The 22,896-nt window shown below is 52.0% G+C and overlaps 1 protein-coding gene across 2 annotated transcripts; it reads left to right on the top strand.

The window, feature by feature from the left end:
- The first annotated feature begins 935 nt into the window (after window positions 1-935).
- ZBP1 (Z-DNA binding protein 1) lies at window positions 936-17,665 on the top strand. 2 transcript variants are annotated; one of them, XM_002830461.4, is made up of 8 exons: window positions 936-1,242; window positions 5,042-5,266; window positions 5,929-5,997; window positions 6,449-6,622; window positions 8,181-8,348; window positions 9,582-9,785; window positions 11,145-11,363; window positions 16,745-17,665. In XM_002830461.4, the coding sequence occupies exons 1-8, from the start codon at window positions 1,038-1,040 to the stop codon at window positions 16,939-16,941; spliced, it is 1,461 nt and encodes a 486-aa protein (XP_002830507.3). In that variant the 5' UTR covers window positions 936-1,037; the 3' UTR covers window positions 16,942-17,665. The 2 variants fall into 2 exon arrangements, with proteins under 2 accessions (XP_002830507.3, XP_063576731.1); XM_063720661.1 differs by lacking the exon at window positions 5,042-5,266.
- Window positions 17,666-22,896: the final 5,231 nt, after the last annotated feature.

The raw sequence follows: 22,896 nt of genomic DNA, 5'->3' as shown, positions 1-22,896 counted from the left end.
ATGGACTCTGTGTGGCCTTGGACAAGTGATCTTGCCTTTCTAGCCTCAGTTTCCCCCCTGAGAAGAAGACAGAACTGGCCCCTACCCTGTAGATGGGTTGGAGGAGTACTTGGGATTGGAAAACGCATAGTAGGTGTTCATTAAAGAGGTTCACATGGATACACACAAGAAAAATCTCAGGGCATTCACCCACCTAAATGTTCTGCCCCTAGTGTGGGCAAGGGAAATAAACTGCGAAGAAGACAAGAAAAGCCACTGAGAGCTGGGGACGGTGCCTCTGTAGCACCTGTGAGTCCCCAAGGAGGAAGTACCACAAGAACCAGGGGGGCCGGGCGTGGGGGCTCGTGCCTGGAATCCCAGCACTGTGGGAGGCCAAGGCAGGCAGATCGCTTGAGCCCAGGAGTTTGAGACCAGCCTGGGCAACATGATGAAACCCCATCTCTACATAAAATACAAAAATTAGCTAGGCATGGTGGTCTAGGCCTGTGGTCCCAGCTACTAGGGAGGCTGAGAGGTGGGAGGATCGCTGGAGTCCAGGAGGTCAAGGCTGCCGTGAGCCATGATCACGCCACTTCACTCCAGCCTGGATGACAGAAACCCTGTCTCAAAAACAAACAAAAACACAGAAACCAGGTAACCAGCCCCAGCTCCTGACATCATCAGAGTGATGCCACACCCTGACATCCCCCCTCCAGGTGGTGCATGCTCTTTTTTTTATTTTTATTTTTTTCAGTTCTCTGATGCTGATTCAGAAAATAAAAATGTAGAGGTCCAGGTGGGCTGTGCCTGGAACGGGGAAGGTGAGGGAAGTCCTCTGTCTCAAAGGCCTCTTCGGAGGACGCTCTGGTCTTGCCAAGTTTACAGCTCCTCCCTGTCAACATCAAGTCAGGTCCCCAACTCTGTCTTGCTCATCCACCCGGCTTCCACTTTTTTTTCTTTCAAAAGACAAACAGAGAAGTTTCATTTTCTTTTTCTCCTGAAACCTAATCTGGCCGGCCTGGCTAGGCATCTATTTCCGGGCTGTAAGCAGCTGACACATGCCCGGTGGAAGCTGTCATCTCTCTCCTTGTGGGTTCAGAGCTGCAAGAAGCACCAGGCTCGGCCACTTCAGAAGCCCCAGCCTCGACCTAGCCCACCCTCTCAAGGCCACAGTGCAGAAGCCTGCACCACCTGCCAAGTCTCTCCGGCTCCTTGCAGCTGCTGTCAGCATGGCCCAGGCTCCTGCTGACCCGGACAGAGAAGGTACAGTACTTCTTCCTTCCAAGGACCAGCAGTAGCTCCTGGGGTGAGATTTCCACTTCTCTTTCTTCCTGCTTTGCTGGGTCTAGATCATGATGACAACGGCAGTATCCTAAAGAATAGTAGACCAGCTGGGCGTGGTGGCTCACACCTGTAATCCCAGCACTTTGGGAGGCAAGGTATGTGGACTGTTTGAACTCAGGAGTTTGACACTAGCCTGGCCAACATGGCGAAACCCCATCTCTACTAAAAATACAAAAATTAACCGGGCATGGTGGTGCATGCCTGTGATCCCAGCTACTCGGGATGCTGAGGCTGGAGAATCACTTGAACCCGGGAGGCAGAAGTTGTAGTGAGCTGAGATGGCGTCGTTGCACTCCAGCCTGGGTGACAGAGTGAGATCCCATCTCAGAAAAAAAAAAAAAAATAGAAAGGGACAGCATAGCCATCCTCCTTCGACAGCTGACTATGCCGCAGGCACCTCAAAACATGCTTTCCAAGCGTTTCCTGATGGCCTGCAGGGACAAGTGCCATATCATTTCCATTCTATAGATAACTGAGGCCCTGAGAGGTGAAATGACACTCTCGGGGTAGCACAGCTGGCGAGTGCTGGTGCTAGCGTCTGAACACCCATGTCACAGTCATATCGAGAACAAAGTGGTTTGCTTTGATGAGATACATGTGCACCTTTGTTCCCCCTTGTTGCATTCTTTCCTCAACTAATATTTCATTCATTTTATTCCTGGAAGAGCTGCAATGAAAGCCAATAGTGTATCGAGTAATTGCTGTTCTCTAGGGTCTCCACTAAGCGCTGTGGACTGTAGATGAAGTGTGGTTTTGCGGTTTGGGGGATGCGTTTGTTTTGTTTTTAATCCTCACCACAATCTTTGAAGTAGTTATTATTGTCTCCATTTCACTGAAGGGGAACCTGAAGCCGGGCGGGGGAGGTCACATAGCTAGTAGTTGGCAGGGCTAGGAGCTCAAACCCAGGAAATCAGCCATCAGAATTTTAAAAAAACAACCCAGAGTGTGCCCCCGGAGGGCTAATGTCAGGGCGTGGCCCAGGAGCCGGGCTGGCCACCGAGTTCCTGTGGTGCTTCCCCTTTGGGGACTCACGGGTGCTGACAGAGGTTCCGGACTCAGCCTTTGCTGGCTTTTCTTGTCTTCCTCCCCAGTTGATTTTCCTTTTGTGACCAAATTGTTGCCTACACCTGCTCCATTTTACAATTTCCCATTTTCAGACACAGTAGCCTGGGACTCAGCGGTCGAGGCCAGCCCAGGGCCCGTGCTCGTCCTGCATCCACACCTCTGACCCCCATCTGCTCTGGGGTCCGTGGAGCCGAGGTAGTGGCTCCCTAAGGTCAGCCTTCCAGAATCAAAACTCTGCGGCCGGACACAGTGGCTCAGGCCTGCAATCCCAGCACTTTGGGAGGCCGAGTTGTGGGGATCACCCAAGGCCAGGAGTTTGACACCAGCCTGGCCAACAAGGGAAACCCTGTCTACTAAAAATACAAAAATCAGCCAGGTGTAGTGGCACGCACCTGTAATTCCAGCTACTTGAGAGGCTGAGGCAGGAGAATTGCTTGAATCCGGGAGGTGGAGGTCGCGGTGAGCCGAGATCACACCACTGCAACCGCAGACTAGGCAACAAGAACGAAATTCTGTCTCAAAAACAAAAAACAAAAAACTCTGCGAGACAAGGCAAAGCCAGGTGTGAAGTCAGGTGCATGGAGGTGCTGCTGGCTGCTGGTGGGGGAGTTTGGTGGGGGCAGGAGTGGGAATTCCCAGGTCTTCTAATTGCTCTTCACCTGCACATGGCAAGCCTGTCAGCGTTGTAACCATCAGGGCGAGGCACAAACTGATTCTTCCCTCCCCTACAAGTGCTGTGACCAAGGAACCCTGGGCAAACCTGGAGAATCCTCTGAACAGGAAAGAAAGCCCAGATGACAAAGGACTGAGTCACTGTCCTGGAAGGGGAACTCAGGTCTTTCCAAGAAGGACTCTCCCATGCACTGCCCTCGGGTTCCTTGAAGCAGAAGCTTCCTGGTGACAGGTGGGGCCCCCGCCCACAGTGGCTCTCCCAGGCTGCTGGCTGCCAGGTGCTGCCCGTACCCTGTGTCTGCCCCAGCCTCATCTCCGGGCAGAGCAGCTGGCTTTGATCTTTTAATTATTGTGTGAGCTAATGGTTTTGATTTTTAAGAGCTGCCTCAGGAGGAGCAGGGGCCATTTGGAGAATTCCTCCTCGAACCTCTTGGGGTCCTGCTTAGTCCTCATTAAACTCAGGCCAGGAAACAGCAGCACATGCCAACTGGCCAAGGAGAAGCTACTTGGGCCCTGCCCAGGGTCTATTGGGTAAACGTCTGTCCCTAGAGACAGACACTCACTCATTCAGTCCTTTTTTTTTTTTTTCCCAGAGATGGGGTCTTGCCCAGGCTGGAGTGCAGTGGTGCATTCATAGCTCACTGCAGCTGCAACCTCCTAGATTCAAGCGATCCTCCCACTTTTAGCCTCTTGAGCATCTGGGACTACAGGCACGTGCCGTCGTACCTACCTGATTTTTTTCTTTTTTTGTAGAGATGGGGGTCTCACTATGTTGCCCAGGCTGGTCTAGAACTCCTGGCCTCTAGGGGTCCTCCCATCTCAGCCTCCTGATGTGCTAGGATTATAAGTGTGAGCCACCACTCCTGGCCCCATTCATTCATTCATTCATTCACTCAGTCACTCACACATTCAACGGCCATTTCCTGAGCACCTACTGTGTGCCCAGCACTGTGCTAGATGCTGAAGGTACAACAGTGAGCCATGCAAGCACAGCAGGGGACACTAGGGGATGTTCTGCAGGGGACCCACACACAAGCAGCATCCCAGCCACTCTGGGGCACAGGGACAGGCTTTCCCTAGGAAGTGGCATCTGAGGAGGCCTGGAGGTTGAGTAGACATCATACAGGTTGGGGCGTGAGGGAAGGGTGTTCCTGGCAGCAGGAACAGTGTGCACAAAGGGGCTGGGGTGAGTGGGGCTGAAGGGAGCACAGACAGGCCAGCACTTGGAGGGAAGTTGGGGGCAGGCGCAGGCCAAGCTGGGTGGTTGGCAGAGCCAGATCTGGAGGGTACCTGACTGGAGCTGGCGGGCCAACGGGGAGCCTGTCACTGCACCTAGGAGATGGTGAAGAGGAAGGGGGTGGTGCTGGCAGAAAAGAGAGGAGTGGGGGGATTCCAGAGAATCCAGGAATGGCATTTCCAGGGCTCCACGACTGGGCACTGGGGGAAAGGTCTGCTTCTGATGTCTGGTCGGTCTCTGGCTTGGATGGATGGTGGCGCCATGGATGGATGGTGAGCTGAGAGGAGGGGACTCCCAGGGAGGATGGCGATGGGCATCAGGTACACCCAGGCAGGCGTCCCAGGCAGGACTTGTCTTTGCGCTCCCAGGTCCTCTGCGACCTGGCTCCGTCTGGCTCCGTCCTTCTGCCCTCTACTCCCCTCCGCCCTGAGGACACCTGAGAGCTGAGGAACCCCACTACCCTCTGGAACCCACACCCGGGGAGGGCACAGGAGAGGTGGCACCTCCTCTGGCTGCCAGGCTGCCCAGCCAAGGCTGTTTCTGATCAGCCTGCATGCCTCTCTCTGGGCAGGGGCAGCTGCCCTGCTGCTCTTAGGGGGCATCTAGTGGGGTCCTTGCCCTTTTCTCTGCCCTGGACCCCTCTCAAAAAGGGGCCTACGTGCCTCCTGGAGCCTCCAGCCTGGGCTCAACTGTGGGGACCCGGGAGACTCAGTTCCTCTCTCTGTCCCCCGCTCGCTCTCCCAGGCCACCTTGAACAGAGGATCCTGCAGGTGCTGACAGAGGCTGGCTCCCCGGTGAAACTTGCCCAGCTGGTGAAGGAATGCCAAGCGCCCAAGAGGGAGCTCAACCAAGTCCTCTACCGAATGAAAAAGGAGCTGAAAGTCTCCCTCACAGCCCCCGCCACCTGGCGCTTGGGCGGGACTGATCCTGAAGGCGAGGGTCCTGCAGAGCTGGCCTTGTCCAGCCCTGGTAACTGCCACCCTGGGGAGGCGGGTCTGACCCTTGCAGGGAGCATCCTGGCAATGGACAAGCACAGATTTGAGCCTGGGTTCGAATCTGAGCTCTGCCACATGGGAGCTCACAGGTTTCCTCTCTGTGCCTTGGTTTCTTTTTCTGGTTGATGGAGCTCACAGCAGGGCTGCTTGGTAGGGGTTGCTGAGAGGAGGCCCTGTGTCAGGCTCAGCCCAGCCCTGCACACAGGAAGTACTCGGCAGAACACTAACAAAAATAATAGAAAATCATCATGATGGAGGCAGCAACGACGCAATGGTCCTAATCACAGAACACATGCAGTCCCACCCGCCCCCCTTTTCTAGCTTTACAGCCCACAGCCAGAAAGAGCTGCCATTTATCATGCACTTAAGATTAGCCGGGCACTGTTTGGGGGTTCACCCAGCCCTCACACAACCCCAGGAGGCAAAGGAGGCTGAGCCCCGGAGAAGTTAATCAGCAGGAAGCCGCAGCTGCCAGGGCGCAGGCAGGATTTGAAGTCAAGTGTGTTTAACTCTGGAGTCTGAGTTTGCAACTACCGGCCTTGCCACTTATCCCTAGGGAGCTGCCCACCTTTGTGGGGTGGAGGCCTGGTGCTATCTTCTGTCCCCCACCCCTCTGACCCATCTTTCTTTCTCCAGCCGAGAGGCCCCAGCAATATGCAGCTAGAATTCCAGAGACCCCTGGCCCTCAGTTCAGCCAACAACGGGGTAAGTTGTTGCATGTCCTTTCAGCTCTCAGGACACAGGATCCCACTCCCCAGGAACCCCAGGCCCTCCTTGAGGGTACAAGATCTCACCAGTGTTCAGGGGCCCTGTCCCACCCACCAGGCGGCTCCCATACAGTGTTCAGAGCCAAGACCCAGCCCTCACAGCGGGAGAATCTGAATGGCTGAGCAGTGATTTCTCCAGTCAGACAATAGCTGACCCTCACCATGCACCTGCCACGTGCCAGGCCCAACGCAGAGCACTCTGTGCACATCCCCCACCCTCAGGGCACCTCTGCAGTGCGTCATTATGACCCCGTTATCATGACACCCATTTTACAGATGAGAAAACCAGGCCTCGAGGGGCCGGGTCCAGGGCCACACAGCTAGGAAGCGGTGGGGCAGATGCAAACCCTAGGACTCCTCCCTAACCACCTGGCCATCCTGCCTCCCAGAGGAAGACATCTACAGGTTTCTCAAAGACAATGGTCCCCAGAGGGCCCTGGTCATCGCCCAGGCACTGGGAATGAGGACAGCAAAAGATGTGAACCGAGACTTGTACAGGATGAAGAGCAGGCACCTTCTGGATGTGGATGAGCAGTCCAAAGCATGGACGATTTACCGCCCAGGTAGGCCCCCGGCTGCCTGTATCTGGGCTGCAGAGGGAAACCATGACACTAGCGCTTGGTCTTTGCTGGGTGCTCTGCTAAGCAGCTCACCAGAAACTGCTAGAAGCTTCTGGAGGTCCTACTGACAATTCACTGCAAGGGCTTCCAGGAGGAAGGGATGTGCTGGCAGCATTAACCAGGGACAGCTTTTTGGAGGTGTGGCCCAAGGGCTGCAGTTGCAGAAGGCCAGCGAATGGGATGGAGGCGGCCCATTCCCAATGTTCTCAGCTCTAGGGTGCAGGGATCAGTCTGAATTTGGGATTAGTTTTCTTTGAGCACTTTGCCCAAGTTGGGGTTTAAAAGTTGGCAGAAGAGAAGGCAAGACTAGGCTTGGACCCCTACCGGGTGGAGCCCCAGGATCAGCCCAGGGTCAGCTTCCCCGTGAGATCTAACACACACAGGGCCAAGATCCAATTGGTGCATGGCACTCTCAGGGGTCCTTGAAAATGTTTTAATTTTAATTTTATTTAAAATCAGAAGAAATGAATACTACAATAATAATGAATATCTAAAAATGGGCCAGGCATGGTCGCTCACCCCTGTAATCCTAGCACTTTGGGAGGCCGAGGCGGGCAGATCACCTGAGGTCAGGAGTGACCAGTCTGGCCAACATGGCGAAACCCCGTCTCTACTAAAAATACAAAAATTAGCCAGGCGTGGTGGCGGGCGCCTGTAATCCCAGCTACTCGGGAGGCTGAGGTAAGAGAATAGCTTGAACCTAGGAGGCAGAGGTTGCACCGAGCTGAGATCGCGCCATTGCACTCCAGCCTGGGCAACAAAAGCAAAACTCTGTCCTAAAAAAAATAAATAAATAAAATTAAATTAAAAAATCCAGCCTGGGTTATCCTTGCTATACAACGTAATTTAAATATTTGTGTATGGGGGAAGGGCCCACAAAGGCACAGGAGCCGAGACCCCAGAGGATGGTGATAGGCCCTGCACAGTCTGGGCAGGTGCCTGCCTCAACCCCTGCAGGGCTGACTCTGCTACTCATGATGGGTGCCCGAAGGGGTCTCAGCATCCTAGGGCTGCTGTGAGGAAGGAATAATGCATGACAGCCACCAGATTTTAAACACTAGTGACAAATTCAAATATTGAAAATGTCATGGGAGCCGAACACAACCGATCTGGCCCGATGGGCTGCTGTCTCTTGGCCACTACTCAAGGGAGAAGGGCAATGGTGCAGGTGCTCGGGGGTCCGGGCTGTGGCTGCCCCCCAGTGAGAGCAGTGTGGGGCCTCTGTGGTCCTCCCAGCCAGCAATCATGGCGGCCCGGCCATGGGGCAGCAAAGGACACAGGTAGGGTGACTCACAGTGGCTATTTTCAAGTGAGGCTCCCTCTAAGGTACCTGTGGTGTCTGTTAAACACCCAGCTCTGGCCTCCCACTTGGCCCTACTGACTCGGAAGGCCCAGGGTATTGTAACAAGCTCCCCAGGAGAATTTGGTGCTGCCGACTGGTATTGGGAACCCCTGACCCATAGAGAGGGGCAAAGGGATAGAGTTGAATATTATTTTGCAGAAGATTCTGGAAGAAGAGCAAAGTCGGCCTTAATTATGTACCAGCACAATCCAATCAACATGATCTGCCAGAATGGACCGAACAGCCAGATTTCCATTGCAAACTCTGAAGCCATCCAGATTGGACATGGGAACATCATTACAAGTCAGATAGTCTCCAGGGAGGACGGTGAGTCACCCAAGAGAGCCAGGGGAGGGGACCTCAGTGGGGGACCACCTGATCCACTGGGTGGGGGCAAAGGGTAGGGATGGGGAGCGAGGGGATTCAGCCCTCCAAGGGGAAAGGGTTGCTTCCAGACCCCCACAGTCCACCTTTATGGCCGTCCTGAGAATGAGGACACCTGGATCAAAGCTCTCCTGATTTCCCTGTACTCTGATACTTTCTACCTCATTTTAAAATTTAATTTAATTTTTATTTTTCTAATACAATTTTAAAATTAAGATGGGGTATCTCTGTGTTGCGCCTGACCTTATGCCTCATTTTCAATGGGGTCTGGTGTTTTTCGTGAGAAACAACTCAATTGCCTCTCCCTCCACGGAATGCTACACAGGAGGTTATTGTAGTACAGTATTTGTTCTGAGACACGCTACTTTCCCCCACATTTTAACAGGCTAGAAACTGGGGTGCATCTCACCACCTGTGGCATCCTAATTTGGATGAAATGCGGCATTGCACTTTGAGCACTTACCCTGTGCAGGGCACTGTGGCAAGAGGGGACACAGCCACCTGTCAGCCCAGCCTTGTCACCTGTGAGTGACAGCATCAGCCCCAAAGTCGGGACACTCCCTGTAACCTTGGGAGAACCTTTCCCCACTGTCAGCCTCAGTTTCCCCAGTTGTGAAATGAGGAACTTTGTTCTAGAATCTAGATCATGGTTTCCCTAGCTTTAATCCTCTGAGCCCCACCTTCCCGATTCTGGCCATACCCATGCCTGATTATTTAATTAATGTTGTTGAGTAGTGCACCTTTTTAAAAAGTTATTTTAAAACAATTTATAGTATTATTTTAAGTGAAACCATGAAAATCACCATAAAAACAAATGTTGTCCCTGGCAGTTAAAACTGCGGGAGGCTCTGAGCCTTTGGTGTTAGCACCAAAGGAGACTTTGTCTTCATGAGGTCGGAAGCTCGGGAGTGACTGGGAATCAGAACGAGGAGCTCATTGTTTGGGTTTGTGAGTGTCCCTGCAACACCCAGGACCACCGGTCCTGAGAACTCAGGGAGCCCCAAAATGAGCTATTCCGCCAGGTCCTCTTGCTCTCTAAGCCAGAGCCTGAAGTCTTTGGCCCCCAGTTCGATGGTGTCCAGGAAGAATTCAGAGGACAGGCCTGTGTGTGGTGGGGAGGGAAAGGAAGAAGCCTGCAGTCATCTCCGGTGAGGCTGTGCCACTGTCCCCTACCAGGTTCCACCGGTCCCCGCCACCTCCCTTCAATGGCACCAGGTGATTCCTCAACTCGGGGGACCCTAGTTGATCCCTGGGGGCCCCAGGACATCCATATGGAGCGGTCCATACTCAGACGGGTGCAGCTGGGACACAGCAACGAGATGAGGCTTCACGGCGTCCCGTCCGAGGGCCCTGCCCACAGTCCCCCTGGCAGCCCCCCAGGTAACTGGGATCTAGAGGCCAGACCCAACCCTGTCACCCCGTGGGTCCTCACTGGAAGGAACTGGAGCCAGAATCTTTGTGGGGAGAGAAGCATGATGGGAAATTCCTTTCCTTCCACCAGGCAGCTGAACCAGAGTAGAGCAGGTGGGGCTTTTAAAGCTAGCACTCTAGGCTGGGCATGGGAGCTCACACCTGTAATCTTAGCATTTTGGGAAGCCAAAGCAGGTGGATCACCTGAGGTCAGGAGTTCGAGACCAGCCTGACCAATATGGTGAAACCCTCTCTCTACCAAAAATACCAAAAAAAAAAAAAAAAATTAACCAGGCATGGTGGCGTGCTCCTGTAGTCCTAGCCACTCGAAGGCTGAGGTAGGAGAATTGCTTGAACCTGGGAGGCGGAGGTTGCAGTAAATGGAGATCGCACCACTGCACTCCAGTCTGGGAGACAGAGTGAGACTCCATCTCAATAAATAAATGAATAAAATAAAGCTAGCACTCTGGATCTCCATCCCCTACGACCCACTGCAGGAAACCTCAGTTTCCTCATTTGTAAAATGAGCAGAGAAGCAGAGGCTGGACCAGCTGGAGCAGGGTGATGGTTTGAGACTGGAATGGTGTTTAGGGAGGATGGAAGACAGGTGCCGTACTATGTGCTGTGGCCGCAGTGACCAGAGGGCCCCTGGCAGAGGCCTCCCCCGCACTGGGAATGCATAGATGGGCTGGGGGAGAAGAACCAGCAGAGAAGCTAGAGAGGAAGAAGGAAAGCAGAGGCCCCGGGAAAGGAGTCTCCAGAGAGGGGCCAGGCTGGTGAGGCCAGGGAAGCATCTGTGGGGTTCAGCGAGAGGGGTCGTTGTAACCTTGAGGGGGTGGTTTCTGGGAGCCAGGGAGCAGAAGGTGTCTCGGGAGTGGAGGAGGCGGGACTCAGTGTGGATGATTCTTCAGAAGTTTGGGTGGGAAAGGGCAGAGCCAGATGGCAGGAGCTGGGGCCAGGCTGGGAGCCCCCATAAGATTTCAACCAAAAGTGGGGGCCAGTGTTCCAGCGCAGTGGGAAGCAGGCAGCAGACGAGAGAGGAGCTGAATCCCAGAGGAAGACACTGACGTCCAGATCAGCTGGGCGGGATCAGTGGGGCAGACCTACTGCGGGATCAGTGGGGCAGAAAGACGCTTCCCAGACAGCACAACAGCACGAGCAGAGGTGTGGTGGGCGGAGGTGTGGCAGGCAGGCACAGGCGGTGCTCCTGAGATGGTGTGGGCCCCTGGTGGGAGGTCTGGGGAGGAGGGTGAACCAGGCTGGGGGTCAGGGTTCCCGGCCACTGTCCAGATGCTCCTGGCTCCAGGCCTCTCTCCCTTTGACCCACAGTCTCTGCCACTGCTGCCGGCCCAGAAGCTTCGTTTGAAGCAAGAATGCCCAGTCCAGGAGCTCACCCCGAGGGGGAAGCTGCCCAGAGAATCCACATGAAATCGTGCTTTCTCGAGGACGCCACCATCGGCAACAGCAACAAAATGTCTATCAGCCCAGGGGTGGCTGGCCCAGGAGGAGTCGCAGGGTCTGGAGAGGGGGATCCAGGGGAGGACGCAGGTGAGCTAGGGGGCAGAGTGGACCCCTGTGTGTTCTCTCTCTCTCCCCACCTTCCACTCATTCATTCATTCATTCTCATCGATCATTCGCTAATGTCTGGTTTCCCGGAGCCTGGAGGCAGTGCCCACCCATAGCGAGGAGCAGCAGCTCTAGAGTCAGAGCGTGGAGGCTCCGTCCCCCTAGTGGAGGGACCCACCCAAGTCATTTCACCCAGGAGCCTCTGTCTCCTTAGCTTTAAAGTGGGATGGCAAGAATAGCCTGAAGCAACTCCTACAGTGGTTGCAAGACTGGGGTAAAATCTGAAGGCGGAGCTCAGCCCTACACCAACCCTGCCAGCATTCAGGAGATAGGAGTGTTATTGTCTCATCATTGTTGTGGTGATTGTTTTGGGCCCGAGAGAGGTGCTGGGTTGCCATGCAAATAAGGTTCTGCATCAGGGCACAGGCTGACCTGCTGCAGTGGAGACGCCACACATGGTGGCCCCGCCTGCTTGAAGCCCAAGTCTCATGTCCGGGCGAGGGTAGCAGACCAGGGTTTCTTTTACCTCAGTGCTGAGTCGTCCCTTGGGCTCCGTCCTCATCTGTGGGGTTGAACTTAGCACCAGCAAGCATAGGAGTGAGAGAGGGTACAGAGAGCCGCTGTTGTCTTTGACCAAGCCCACCCACTGCATCTGTGCTGTTCTGAGGGCCTGCACTTCGCCAGGGGGGTCTGGGAAGTGCCGCCTGTGTCAAGGCAGTCTAAGCCCAGCAGAGACTCAGGGGAGGGGGCTCCACTGCCAACAGGAAGAGGGGAGAGGGGAAACCAGTGCGGTTCACCGTCCCAGCCACCGTTTGGTCCCTGGAAGCTGCACAGGCTGGTTGCAGAGCCTGACGATCCCAACTCTGCAGAAGGGAGCTCGGGGCCTCGGGTGGGGGCAGCTGGAGAGTTGGGCAGGTCCACGCAAGGTGGGGAGGGCCAGGGCAGGTGTACCTGGTGTGTGGAACAGTGTGGACAATGGCCTGGAGGTGAGGACATGACGGTGTGGGAACCCACAGGGGTTTGAGGGTGACCTGAGCGTGGAGAGCAGAGCCAGGGCCTGGCTCCAGGCTGCAGTCGACGCTAAGGCAATGGGAAGCCATGGGGGGGCTTTGAGCAGGAGAGGGGCAGGATGGGATCTTTGCCTCCCATGTGAAGAAAGAATTAGAAGGCGGATTTCCGCTCCTACCCTTTTGGGATCTGGAATAAGGGATCACACCCAGTCCCACCAGTGGGTAGAAAACATGGATTCACGGAATCTGGAGGATTGGCCGGCATCCACCCTCCAGTGCCTGAAGGCCCAGGGGATGCATGTCCTGGAAGTCCAGAGGGTCTCCTCACTCCAAGGGCCATGTCCTTGCTGTCCCAGCATACTGAGGAGACCCTGGCCCCACGTGTCTTCAAACTCTCCCTCCAGGACCCCTGGGAGCCCCATGCACTTGTGACACCTGCAGAACAGGGACCAGGAGCGCATTCCTCAGGACTCAGGCCATGAGCATCTGGGAGTACGGACTTCCTTCCAGCAGCAAAGGGAGTCTCTGAAACCTCCAAGGCCACTGGGGACCCCTGGGAGGGCATGTGCCACCAGATGGGGATCCGGCTTAGGACCCCACAGCACAGGCCATCTGCAGAGCCCTGTGGGTCTCAAGCCAGACCATTGAAGACTCCTCTTTCCGGAAAGAACACAGCACTGTGTTTTTAAAAAATAGCCACATATCTGGGCGCGGTGGCTCACGCCTGTAATCCTAGCACTTTGGGAGGCCGAGGCCGGTGGATCACGAGGTCAGGAGATCGAGCCCATCCTGGCTAACATGGTGAAACCCCGTCTCTACTAAAAAATACAAAAAATTAGCCAGGCGTGGTGGTGAGCACCTGTAGTCCCAGCTACTCGGGAGGCTGAGGCAGGAGAATGGCGTGAACCTGGGAGGTGGAGCTTGCCGTGAGCCGAGATCATGCCACTGCACTCCAGCCTGGGTGACAGAGTGAGACTCTGTCTCAAAAAAAAAAAAATGGCCACACTCCCAGATTTGTCCTGCAACATCCTAACATTCTTCCCTGAGGTCCCAGCAGAGGAGCTGATGACATCTTTGCCCCTTGCCCTGACCCACCCACCTCTCTTTGTCCCCAAGAGACATCAACAGGCATAGCTCAGAGATATTAGGAGTGAGTTCCAGACCACCCCAATAAAGCAAGTCATGCAAATTTTTGATTTCCCAGTGCATATACATGTTATATTCACACGATGCTCTAGTCTATTAGGTGTGCACTCAATCACATTATATCTAAAAAACAATGTACATACCTTAATTTTAAAATACTTTATTGCTAAAAATGCTAACCATCACCTGTCTTCTGCCAGTCATCATCTCTATGCTGGTGGAGGTCTTGCCTTGATGTTGATGGCTGCTGACTGATCAGGGTGGTGGTTGCTGAAGGTGGAGGCAGCTGTGGCAATTTCTTAAAATAAGGCAACAATGAAGTTCACTGCAGCAATGGACTCTTCCTTTCATGAAAGCTTTCTCTGTAGCATGCAATGCTGTTTGATGGCATTTTACTCATACTAGAACTTCTTTCAAAATTGGAACCAAGACTCCCCAACCCTGCTGCTGCTTTACCAACTAGGTTTATAAAACAGTCTAAATCCTTTGTTGTCATTTCAACAATGTTCGCAGTATCTACACCAGGAATAGATGCCATCTCAAGAAACCACTTTCTTTGCTCATCCGTAAGAAGCAACTCATCTGTTCAAGCTTTCTCATGAGATTGTAGCAACTCAGTCCCGTCTTCATACTCCACTTCTAATTTGAGTTTTCCTGCTATTTCCACCACATCTGCAGTTGCTGCTTTCACTGAAGTATTGAACCCCTCAAAGTCATTCATGAAAGTTGGAATCAACTTCTTCCAGACTCCTGTGAATGTTGATAGTTTGACCTCCTCCCATGAATCACAAATGTTCTTAATGGCATGTAGATTGGTGATCTTTTCCAGAAGATTTTCAACTTACTTTGCCCAGATCCATCTGAGGAATCACTCTGCATTGCACTTATGCCCTTATAAAATGTATTTATTGAAGAATAAGAAGTGAATGTTGAAGTTACTCCTTAATCCATGGGCTGCAGAATGGATGCTGTGCTAGCAGACATGAAAACAATGAAAACAATGTTAACTCTTTTTTACATCTCCATCGGAGCCCTTGGATGAACAGGTGCACTGTCAATGAGCAGTAAAAACAAAAAAAATTTTTTTTTGGCCCTCAACCCAGGATCCTGAACACCCAGCTCCTGTGGTATGGACAATGAGCAGTAAAATGTTCAAAGGAATATTTTTTTTTCTAAGCAGTAAGTCTCAAGGCTAGGCTTAAAATATTCAGTAAACCATGCTATAAACAGGTGCTGTCATCTAGCTTTGTTGCTTCATTCATAGAACACAGGAAGAGTCGATTTAGCATCGTTCTTAAGGGCTCTAGAATTTCCAAAATGGTAATTGAGGAGAGGCTTCAGCTGAAAGTCACCAGTTACATTAGTCTCCAACAAGAGAGCCTGTCCCCTTTGAAGCTTTGAAGCCAGGCGTTGACATCTCCTTTCGAGTTATGAAAGTTCTAGATGACATCTTTTTTCAATAGAAGGCTGTTTCATCTACATTGAGAACCTGCTCTGTTGTGTAGTCACGCTCATCAATGATCTTAGCTAGAGCTTCCAGGTAACCTGCTGCAGCTTCTCCATCAGCACTTGCTGCTTCACCTTGCACTTGCATGTTATGGGGATGGCTTCTTTCCTTAAACCTCATGAACCAACCTCTGCTCACTTCCAACTTTTCTTCTGCAGCTTCCTCACCTCTCTCAGCCTTTAGAATTGAATAGAGCAAGGGCCTTGCCCTAGACGAGGCTTAGGCTTAAGAGATTGTTGTGGCTGGCTCGATCCTCTAACCAGACCACTAAAACTTTCTCCACACTAGCCACTAGTCTGGTTCACTTTCTCATCACTCATGTGTTTGCTGAAGTAGCACTTTTAATATCCTTCAAGACCTTTTCCTTTGCCTTCACAATTTGGCTAACTTTTGACCTAACTTTCAACTTGTCTTAGCTTTGGACGTGCCTCCCTCACCAAGCTTAATCATTTCTCACTTTTGATTTAAAGTGAGAGACGTGCAACTCTTCCTTCCACTTTAGCACATAGAGGCCATTTGGGGTTTTTTTTTTTTTTTTTTTTTGAGATGGAGTTTTGCTCTTGTTGTCTAGGCTGGAGTGCAATGGCACAATCTTGGCTCGCTGCAACCTCCACCTCCCAGGTTCAAGGGATTCTTTTGCCTCAGCCTCCTGGGTAGCTGTGATTACAGACCTGCACCACCACGCCTGACTAACTTTGTTTTTAGTAGAGATGGGGTTTCTCCATGTAGGTCAGGCTGGTCTTGAACTCCCAACTTCAGGTGATCCGCCCGCCTCAGCCTCCCAAAGTGTTGGGATTCCAGGCGTGACCCATGGCGCCCGGCCCATTGTAGGGTTATGAATTTTCCTAATTTCAATATTGTTGTGTCTCAAGGAATAGAGAGGCCTGAGGAGAGGGAGAGAGAGGAGGAGACGGCTGATCAGTGACAGGTTAGAACACACAGATTTATTAATTAACTTCATCATCTTATACAGGTGATATTTGTGGCACCCCAAAGCAAAGCAATTATAATAGCAACATCAAAGATCGCTGGTCACAGATCACCATAACACATATAATCAAAATGAAAAAGTGTGAAATATTGTGAGGATTACCAAAATGCGACACAGAGACAGGAAGTGGGCATACGCTGCTGGAAAAATTGGCACTGATAGACTCGCTTCACACAGGGTGCCACAAAACTTCAACTTGTGAAAAATAAATGCAATATCTATGAAGTGTAATAAACCAAAGTACAATAAGGTAAAGTGAGATAAAATGAGGTCTGCCTGTCACTTCCTCCTCGAGTGGCGGGCGGGACATTATCCTGAGATGTGTAAGGCCTGGAATGGGTTTTGTTTTGTTTTGTTTTGTTTTGTTTTGTTTGAGGAAATTGCTAATCGGAGACTGTCAGTGCCAGAGCATGTAGAGCCGTCTTTTGGGGTCCCTGGGAGGACTGGGAGAGCCCTGGGATGGGGGCTTTCTGGTGTTATTTCTGCTCCTCCATCTCACTGCTGTGAAACTAGGACACGACTGGCTACATGATCTGGGGGCCCAGTGCAAAGTGAAAAGGTGGGGCTCCCTGTTCAACACTTAGTACAAATCTAAAGACAGTAACAACAAAGGCTCAAGCTGAGCTCGAAATCTTTCCAAGAGCGGGTCCCTGTGGAAATGCCCAGGCCACATGCCCATGAAGCTGATTCCCCATCTTCTCTTCCCTAGGTCCTCGTCCTGCAGACACACAATCCAGAAGTCACTTTCCTCGAGACATTGGTCCGTCCATCACTCCCAGCCACTCGAAGCTCACCCCCAACCTGGAAACTATGACTCTTGGAAGCAGGAGTCACAAAGCTGCAGAAGGCAGCCACTATGTGGATGAAGCCTCACACGAGGGGAGCTGGTGGGGAGGTGGGATTTAGTGCACAGCCTCAGGTGGGGCTTGGACACAGGCTGGGGGTGGGCGCATGCTAGGGAAACTAGCCTGCTGCTCTCTGCATTCCTTAGCGTCTTGTTTGACCTGCTTGCTTCCAGACATAACTTGCATGAGTCAGTTTTGGGGGAATGGACCTGGCATGGGGATGGGTTCAGGCCAGGTCTTTTGATGGCCAGGAGTAGATGACAGGGAGTTGCCTTGGGGAACCTTTGGTGTGCCGAGAGGAGGTGGGTAGACGGGAGTGGGGCTCGGTCCCCCGGGCCCAGGGGACTCTCCACTCTTTCCTGGGCTCGGGGCGCCTCCCTGGAGTTACCTTCCATCATGGCTACCTGCTGTGGTTTGAATGTTTGAGTCCCAACAAAATTCATATCAAAACAATCCCAACTGGGTGCAGGGGCTCACGCCTGTAATCCCAGCACTTTGGGAGGCCGAGGCAGGCGGATCACGAGGTCAGGAAATCCAGACCGTCCTGGCTAACATGGTGAAACCCCGTCTCTACTAAAAAAAAAAATACAAAAAATTAGCCGGGCGTTGTGGCGGGCGCCTGTAGTCCCAGCTACTCCGGAGGCTGAGGCAGGAGAATGGCGTGAACCCGGGAGGTGGAGCTTCCAGTGAGCCGAGATCGCGCCACTGCACTCCAGCCTGGGCGACAGAGCGAGACTCCGTCTCAAAATAAATAAATAAATAAATAAAAAATAAACAAACCATAATCCCCAGTGCGGTGGTATGAAGAGGTGGGGCCTTTTGGAGGGGATGGAGTCAGGAGGGCGAGTGGGATTAGCGCTCTCATGAAAGGGCTTGAGGGAGTCTGTTAGTCCTGCTTGCCTGCCATGTGAGGATGCAGTAACAAAATGCCATCCTTAAAGCCGAGACCAATTCCTCATCAGACACTGACTCTGCTGGCACCTTAATCTTGGCCTTCCCAGACCCCGAAACTGTAAGCAATAAATTCCTGTTGCTTATAAATTACCCAGGGTGAGGCATTTTATTATAGCAGCCTGAGCCAACTGAAACACTGCCCCACTCTCTTCTCACTTGAGGTCTGACTTCCTCAAGGTCCATTGTGGCCACCTGACCTCCTTATCACTCGACCTTTCTAGAATCTTCTCTCCTCAGCCTTGATCTCTCAGGATTTTTTAGCTGGACTCCCAAAGAGAAAATTCTTTCCCACCCCGATGCTGGGTCCCCAGGCCCTGGTGGAAGACATTGGCTGACCCATGGGTCAGGTGACCTCTTCTGGCCAATCAGCAGGGAGTGCTTGTGGATTAGCCCATTTTCACGCTGCCGATAAAGGTATACCCACGACCGGGTAATTTATAGGGAAAAAGAAGTTTAGCGGAGTCACAGTTCCTGATTGTGAGAGGCCTTACAATCAGGGTGGAAGGCAAAAGGCACGTCTTACATGGCAGCAGGCAAGAGAGGGAATGAGAGCCAAGAGAAAGCGGCTTCCCTTATCAAGCCATCAGATCTCATAAGACTTACTTCACTACCACGAGAACAGTATGGGGGAAACCATCCCCATGATTCAGTTATCTCCTGCTGGGTCCCTCCCACAACACATGGGAATTATGGGAGCTACAATTCAAGATGAGATTTGGGTGGGGACACAGCCAAACCATGTCAGCTTGCTATTTACCAGACCGGACCACCCCACTAGGGGCAAAGTTCCCGTAGAAGGGCTATGGGTTCTGCAACATTTCCTGAACCACGGGGTGGGGTGGGAGGAAGATGTAGGGGGATAGAGGGAGGTGGTGATCAGCTGGGCAGGGTGATTGTGGAACAAGGACTGTGTCCATCCTTTAATGTGCACATAGGCACACACACATGCACACACACATGCACACACACATGCACACACACGTGTACACACACACATGCACACACAGGCACACACACGTGTACACACACATGCACACACACAGGCACTCTGCTGCCCCCAACTCCAATGCCACACCCAGTCCTCAGGTGGGCATTTGTCACACTCCGCTATGTCTCCTTCACTGGCCTTGGCATTTGACACCCAAAAGCTGATGCCCCCTGGGGCTAATGTCTACCTTGGCAGGGAGGGGCTGGCTCATCACAGGGCCTCAGTAAAAACAGTTATTGAACAAATTCATATCTCCTTGCCCAACTCGACTGGGAGGATCTTTAGGGCGGATGCTTTGACATATTGGTCAGAACCTAGACTGATATATAGAACTTACAGTTCATCCCTTGAAGGGGATTCGTAAGACATTGTTTGAGCTCCTAGATCCAGTCATTCCTGAAGCAGAACCTATCCTTGCACTTACCCATTAGAAGAACTGAGATGTCCCCTTAGTGCTGAAGCCGGCTCCACTGGGATTTCCATTTCCTATGGGCATCTGCCCCCTCACCTCCCCTACCCACTCCTCTTAGCTCACTGCTACTCAACCTGAGGCATGACCTTACCGGGAGATTTCAGAGCTCCCAGGCTAGCTGGATGCCTCCTGTCTGCTCCTGAAGCCTCCTCTGTTCCCCACATCAAACCCATATTTCACTGCCCTAACATTGCCTTGTCATTAGTCTAGCTCTATGTCCATCAAGACTCATTTGGTTGTAGATGACAGAAAGCTGAGACCTGCTTCAGCACAAAAGGGGATGCACTGGCTCTTCTAACAGACAAGTCCAGGCATACAGCTGCTTCAGGAATGTCTAGATCCAGGAGCTCAGGTGATGTCTTAGAACTCAGCCTCTCTCCACCTCCCTGCTGCTTTCCTCTGTTTTTAAAGACAGCCCCTGGCAGCTCCAGGCCCCCACACCACTAGCTTAGCTACCCAGTGGAGACGGATGACTTTCCCGACAGCAAAAGCCACAACAGATGGCTTTAATTGTATGCCCATTCCCCACCAGTCATTGGCCAGAGGAATGGTATGCAGTGATTGGCCAACTGGTATCACATAGCTTATCTCTGGAACCAGGATGGGGAGCAGCCACCCCCAGTCACATGGCCTAAGGGTGATGGATCAGCTGTTTTCTAAAGTTACCAGGAAAGGGATGCTGGACAGGCTAGAACCTCAGAAGTCCGCCGCACTCCCCAGCTTCGAATGAGGAATTTACTGGGCTCAGGGGCCCTGGCTTTTGACTCTTATACCTCCAGGGTCAATGTGTGCTGGACAAGGCCCTTCACTGACCACATCCTGCAGGCTAACCCCTGTGCTGGGCCCTTGGGCTACTGAGAGTGGGAGACAAAGCCCTGTCATTGATAGTTGCTCACAGTGAGCCAGGAGGGGGACACACACAGGCAGGGAGTTCAGAGCAGGAACAATCACAGAGAATCATGGGAGTGTGGGACAGGGGCCCAGACACAACGTAGAGGGGTTCAGGAGACTTCCTGGAGGAGGAGAAAACTCTTGAGAGCCCATTTTTCAAGACCAGGCAGAGGGAGGAGGCTGCGTAGGGTGGGAATGGTGCTCTAGGCAGGGGCACAGCTGGGGTAAAGCCATGGAGATCCGAACCAGCTGAGTTATTCAGAGAACCACTGTGGTTTGGGTATTGCCGGAGAGCCCAGCACAAAGAAGAGTGGAGGGAGGCTGGCTGGGGTGGCAGGTGGTGACCAGACCATGGCCGCTTGGGAGTTTGGACCAGACACTGCTGTACAAACCAGCCCACAGGGAGGACTGGGCAGATCTAGGCAACAAGGTCGGTACAGCCATTGGATTGACTCTGGGGGATAGGGCATCTTGTCCCATGGACCGGAGCTGCTCAGCCATACTGTAGGCAAAGTTATCTCAACCACCATGCTGATCTGGGATCCCCAGAGTATTTTCTTATGGAGTATCCAGTTTGCAAACATGAGTCACTAGGCAGGAGGGGATGAGAATGGGGTTTGGCTCTCTTTCTGGGCGTGTCTTCCTTCTGCATGGAGCTGCAAATCAGTTGCTTGCCTCAAAGTTTGGCCAAACTCTGTGGATAACCAGGCCCCCTGTCAATGAGGAATCAGAATGCAGCTTCCACCCCCAGCCTAAACCAGAATACTCATTTTCCCAGCAAGATTTTCCCTGTGTAATTAATTTGTCATAAATACGCTGACAAAGCATTGCTAGCAGTTAATGGGGGCCAGAGGTGAAGGTCAGTGTTAGTCTCCTTGGGAAGGAAATTAACTAGATACCATTAAAAGCAGAGAATGATTAAGTCCATCCACCCCTCAGCCTGTGCTGTGGCTAGCCCGCCTACCCGCCCCTCCCTTCTGCAATGGTGTGTGCAAACGGAGCTTGCAACCCCCAGAGCTTGATGCGGGGAGGAGGAACTTGCTCCAGGAGTTGAAAATGATTTTCTGAAACCACCAAACTGCTCACAGATGCAATTCTATGTTCTCATTCCAGCTGCTCTCCTCCTCTCTGGGTGACCCCAGACAGGACTCCTCACTTGTGGGATTTTACCAGGCAACCAAAATTGGACGCTTAGAGCAGGAAGAAGAGTCTACAGAGGGACTCAAGGGCATTTTGGCTTTGAATGGCCGAAGCCTGGCTCCCCAGGCTCAGGCACAATGGTGAATGTATTTGCTCATGCAACTGGGGAATCAAGGGACACTCACATTCAGGAATGGTTGGATCCAGAGGCTGAAGCCTTCCTTTCAGGCTTCTTTCTCTCCGGCTCTCTGATGAGGCTCTCTCCACAGGGCCCCAGCCACTGAAGGCTCAAAAAAAAAAACAAAAACAAAAACAAAAACAAAAAAACCCTGCATGGGGAGTTGTGAGAATCTGAGGCCTGATACTGCACAGAAAACCTATGAAGCCACTGGGTCTGGCCTGGAATGGAAGGCTGAGTGAATGTGGGAATAAAGTTCCAAGTGGGAAAAATGAAACCAATAAGATTTTTAAAAATACAGTCGGTTATGTATGTGTGGGTTCTGAGGATCGAAAATATCTGAAAAACAAGATGACTACATCTGTACTAAACACGTGTGGACTTTTTTGTCATTATTCCCTAAATGATACAGTATAACAACTATTTACATAGCATTTACATTGTTTTAGGTATTATAAGTAATCTAGAGATGATTTAAAGTATACAGGAGGATGTGCATAGGTTATATGCAAATACTATATTATCTCATATCAGGGACTTGAGTATCCGTGGACTTTGTATCCACAGGGAGTCCTGGAGCCAATCCCCTGGGGATACCGGGGGATGACTCTATGTTTAGGCATCTGTTAAATATTGTAGGTGGGATGTTGCAGATCTATTTGTACTTTTGAATCAAAACAAAAAGCAGTTTTCTTTGTTGTTATTGTTGTTTTTTTTTTAGTGTGTTTATTGACTCTCGCAAACTAGCAGTGTTCAGGTAAGGCCTCATCCAGCAGCTCAAACAATGTGGTTCAGGACCCACTGTCCCTCCGTCTCTCTGCATGGCTTCTCACAGACTCAGCTTTTTCAGCTTCCACATGGAGACTTTCCAGCCACTAAGGGTTCTGCCCTGCTGGGGACAAAGTGGCTGCAGTGATTCCAGACCTCACATTCCCACAGGGGACAAAAGCAATTTCTAAACCACCCCAGTATTTACCACCTCCAATTGGGCATGGGGATGAGAGTCATTAGCTGTAGCCAATCCAGGCTCACCCCTGAATTTGGGGGTGCTTAGAATGGTGGGGACCTTCTGTGACAAGGGCATTTTCTAAGCATTCTTTAATCCTCCTCTTAAGTACATGAGGAGACTGGGGCCAAGGGAGGGTAAGTGGCTTGCCCAAAGCCACATGGCTGACAAGTGAGACCCATGTTCAAAATTCCAGATTGAAAACCAGATTTTTCCAGTCCTGGTGGTCAACCCATCACGGAGGATTTAACACTCCCATCTTCCAGGCTGCTAGCTCCCACGGATGAAAGCAGACTGGCACCCACCCACAGGCAGCCACACCACCTCAGATGGGGAGGGGCCAGTAGGACCAGGATTTTGCATTCCATGAAAACCCTCTTCTGCAAG

The sequence above is a fragment of the Pongo abelii genome, chromosome 21 (assembly GCF_028885655.2).
Source record: "Pongo abelii isolate AG06213 chromosome 21, NHGRI_mPonAbe1-v2.0_pri, whole genome shotgun sequence".
NCBI lineage: Eukaryota > Metazoa > Chordata > Mammalia > Primates > Hominidae > Pongo > Pongo abelii.
Note: the sequence above shows the minus strand (reverse complement) of the source record. Positions and strands in the feature narration are given on the sequence as shown.

Excerpts from the sequence above, each read along its gene's own strand:
- ZBP1 (XM_002830461.4), top strand. The coding sequence starts at position 1,038 with ATGCCCGGTGGAAGCTGTCATCTCTCTCCTTGTGGGTTCAGAGCTGCA. Across the intron at positions 5,267-5,928 it reads GCTGGCCTTGTCCAGCCCTG|CCGAGAGGCCCCAGCAATAT; the intron begins GTAACTGCCACC and ends TTCTTTCTCCAG. Across the intron at positions 5,998-6,448 it reads TCAGTTCAGCCAACAACGGG|AGGAAGACATCTACAGGTTT; the intron begins GTAAGTTGTTGC and ends CCTGCCTCCCAG.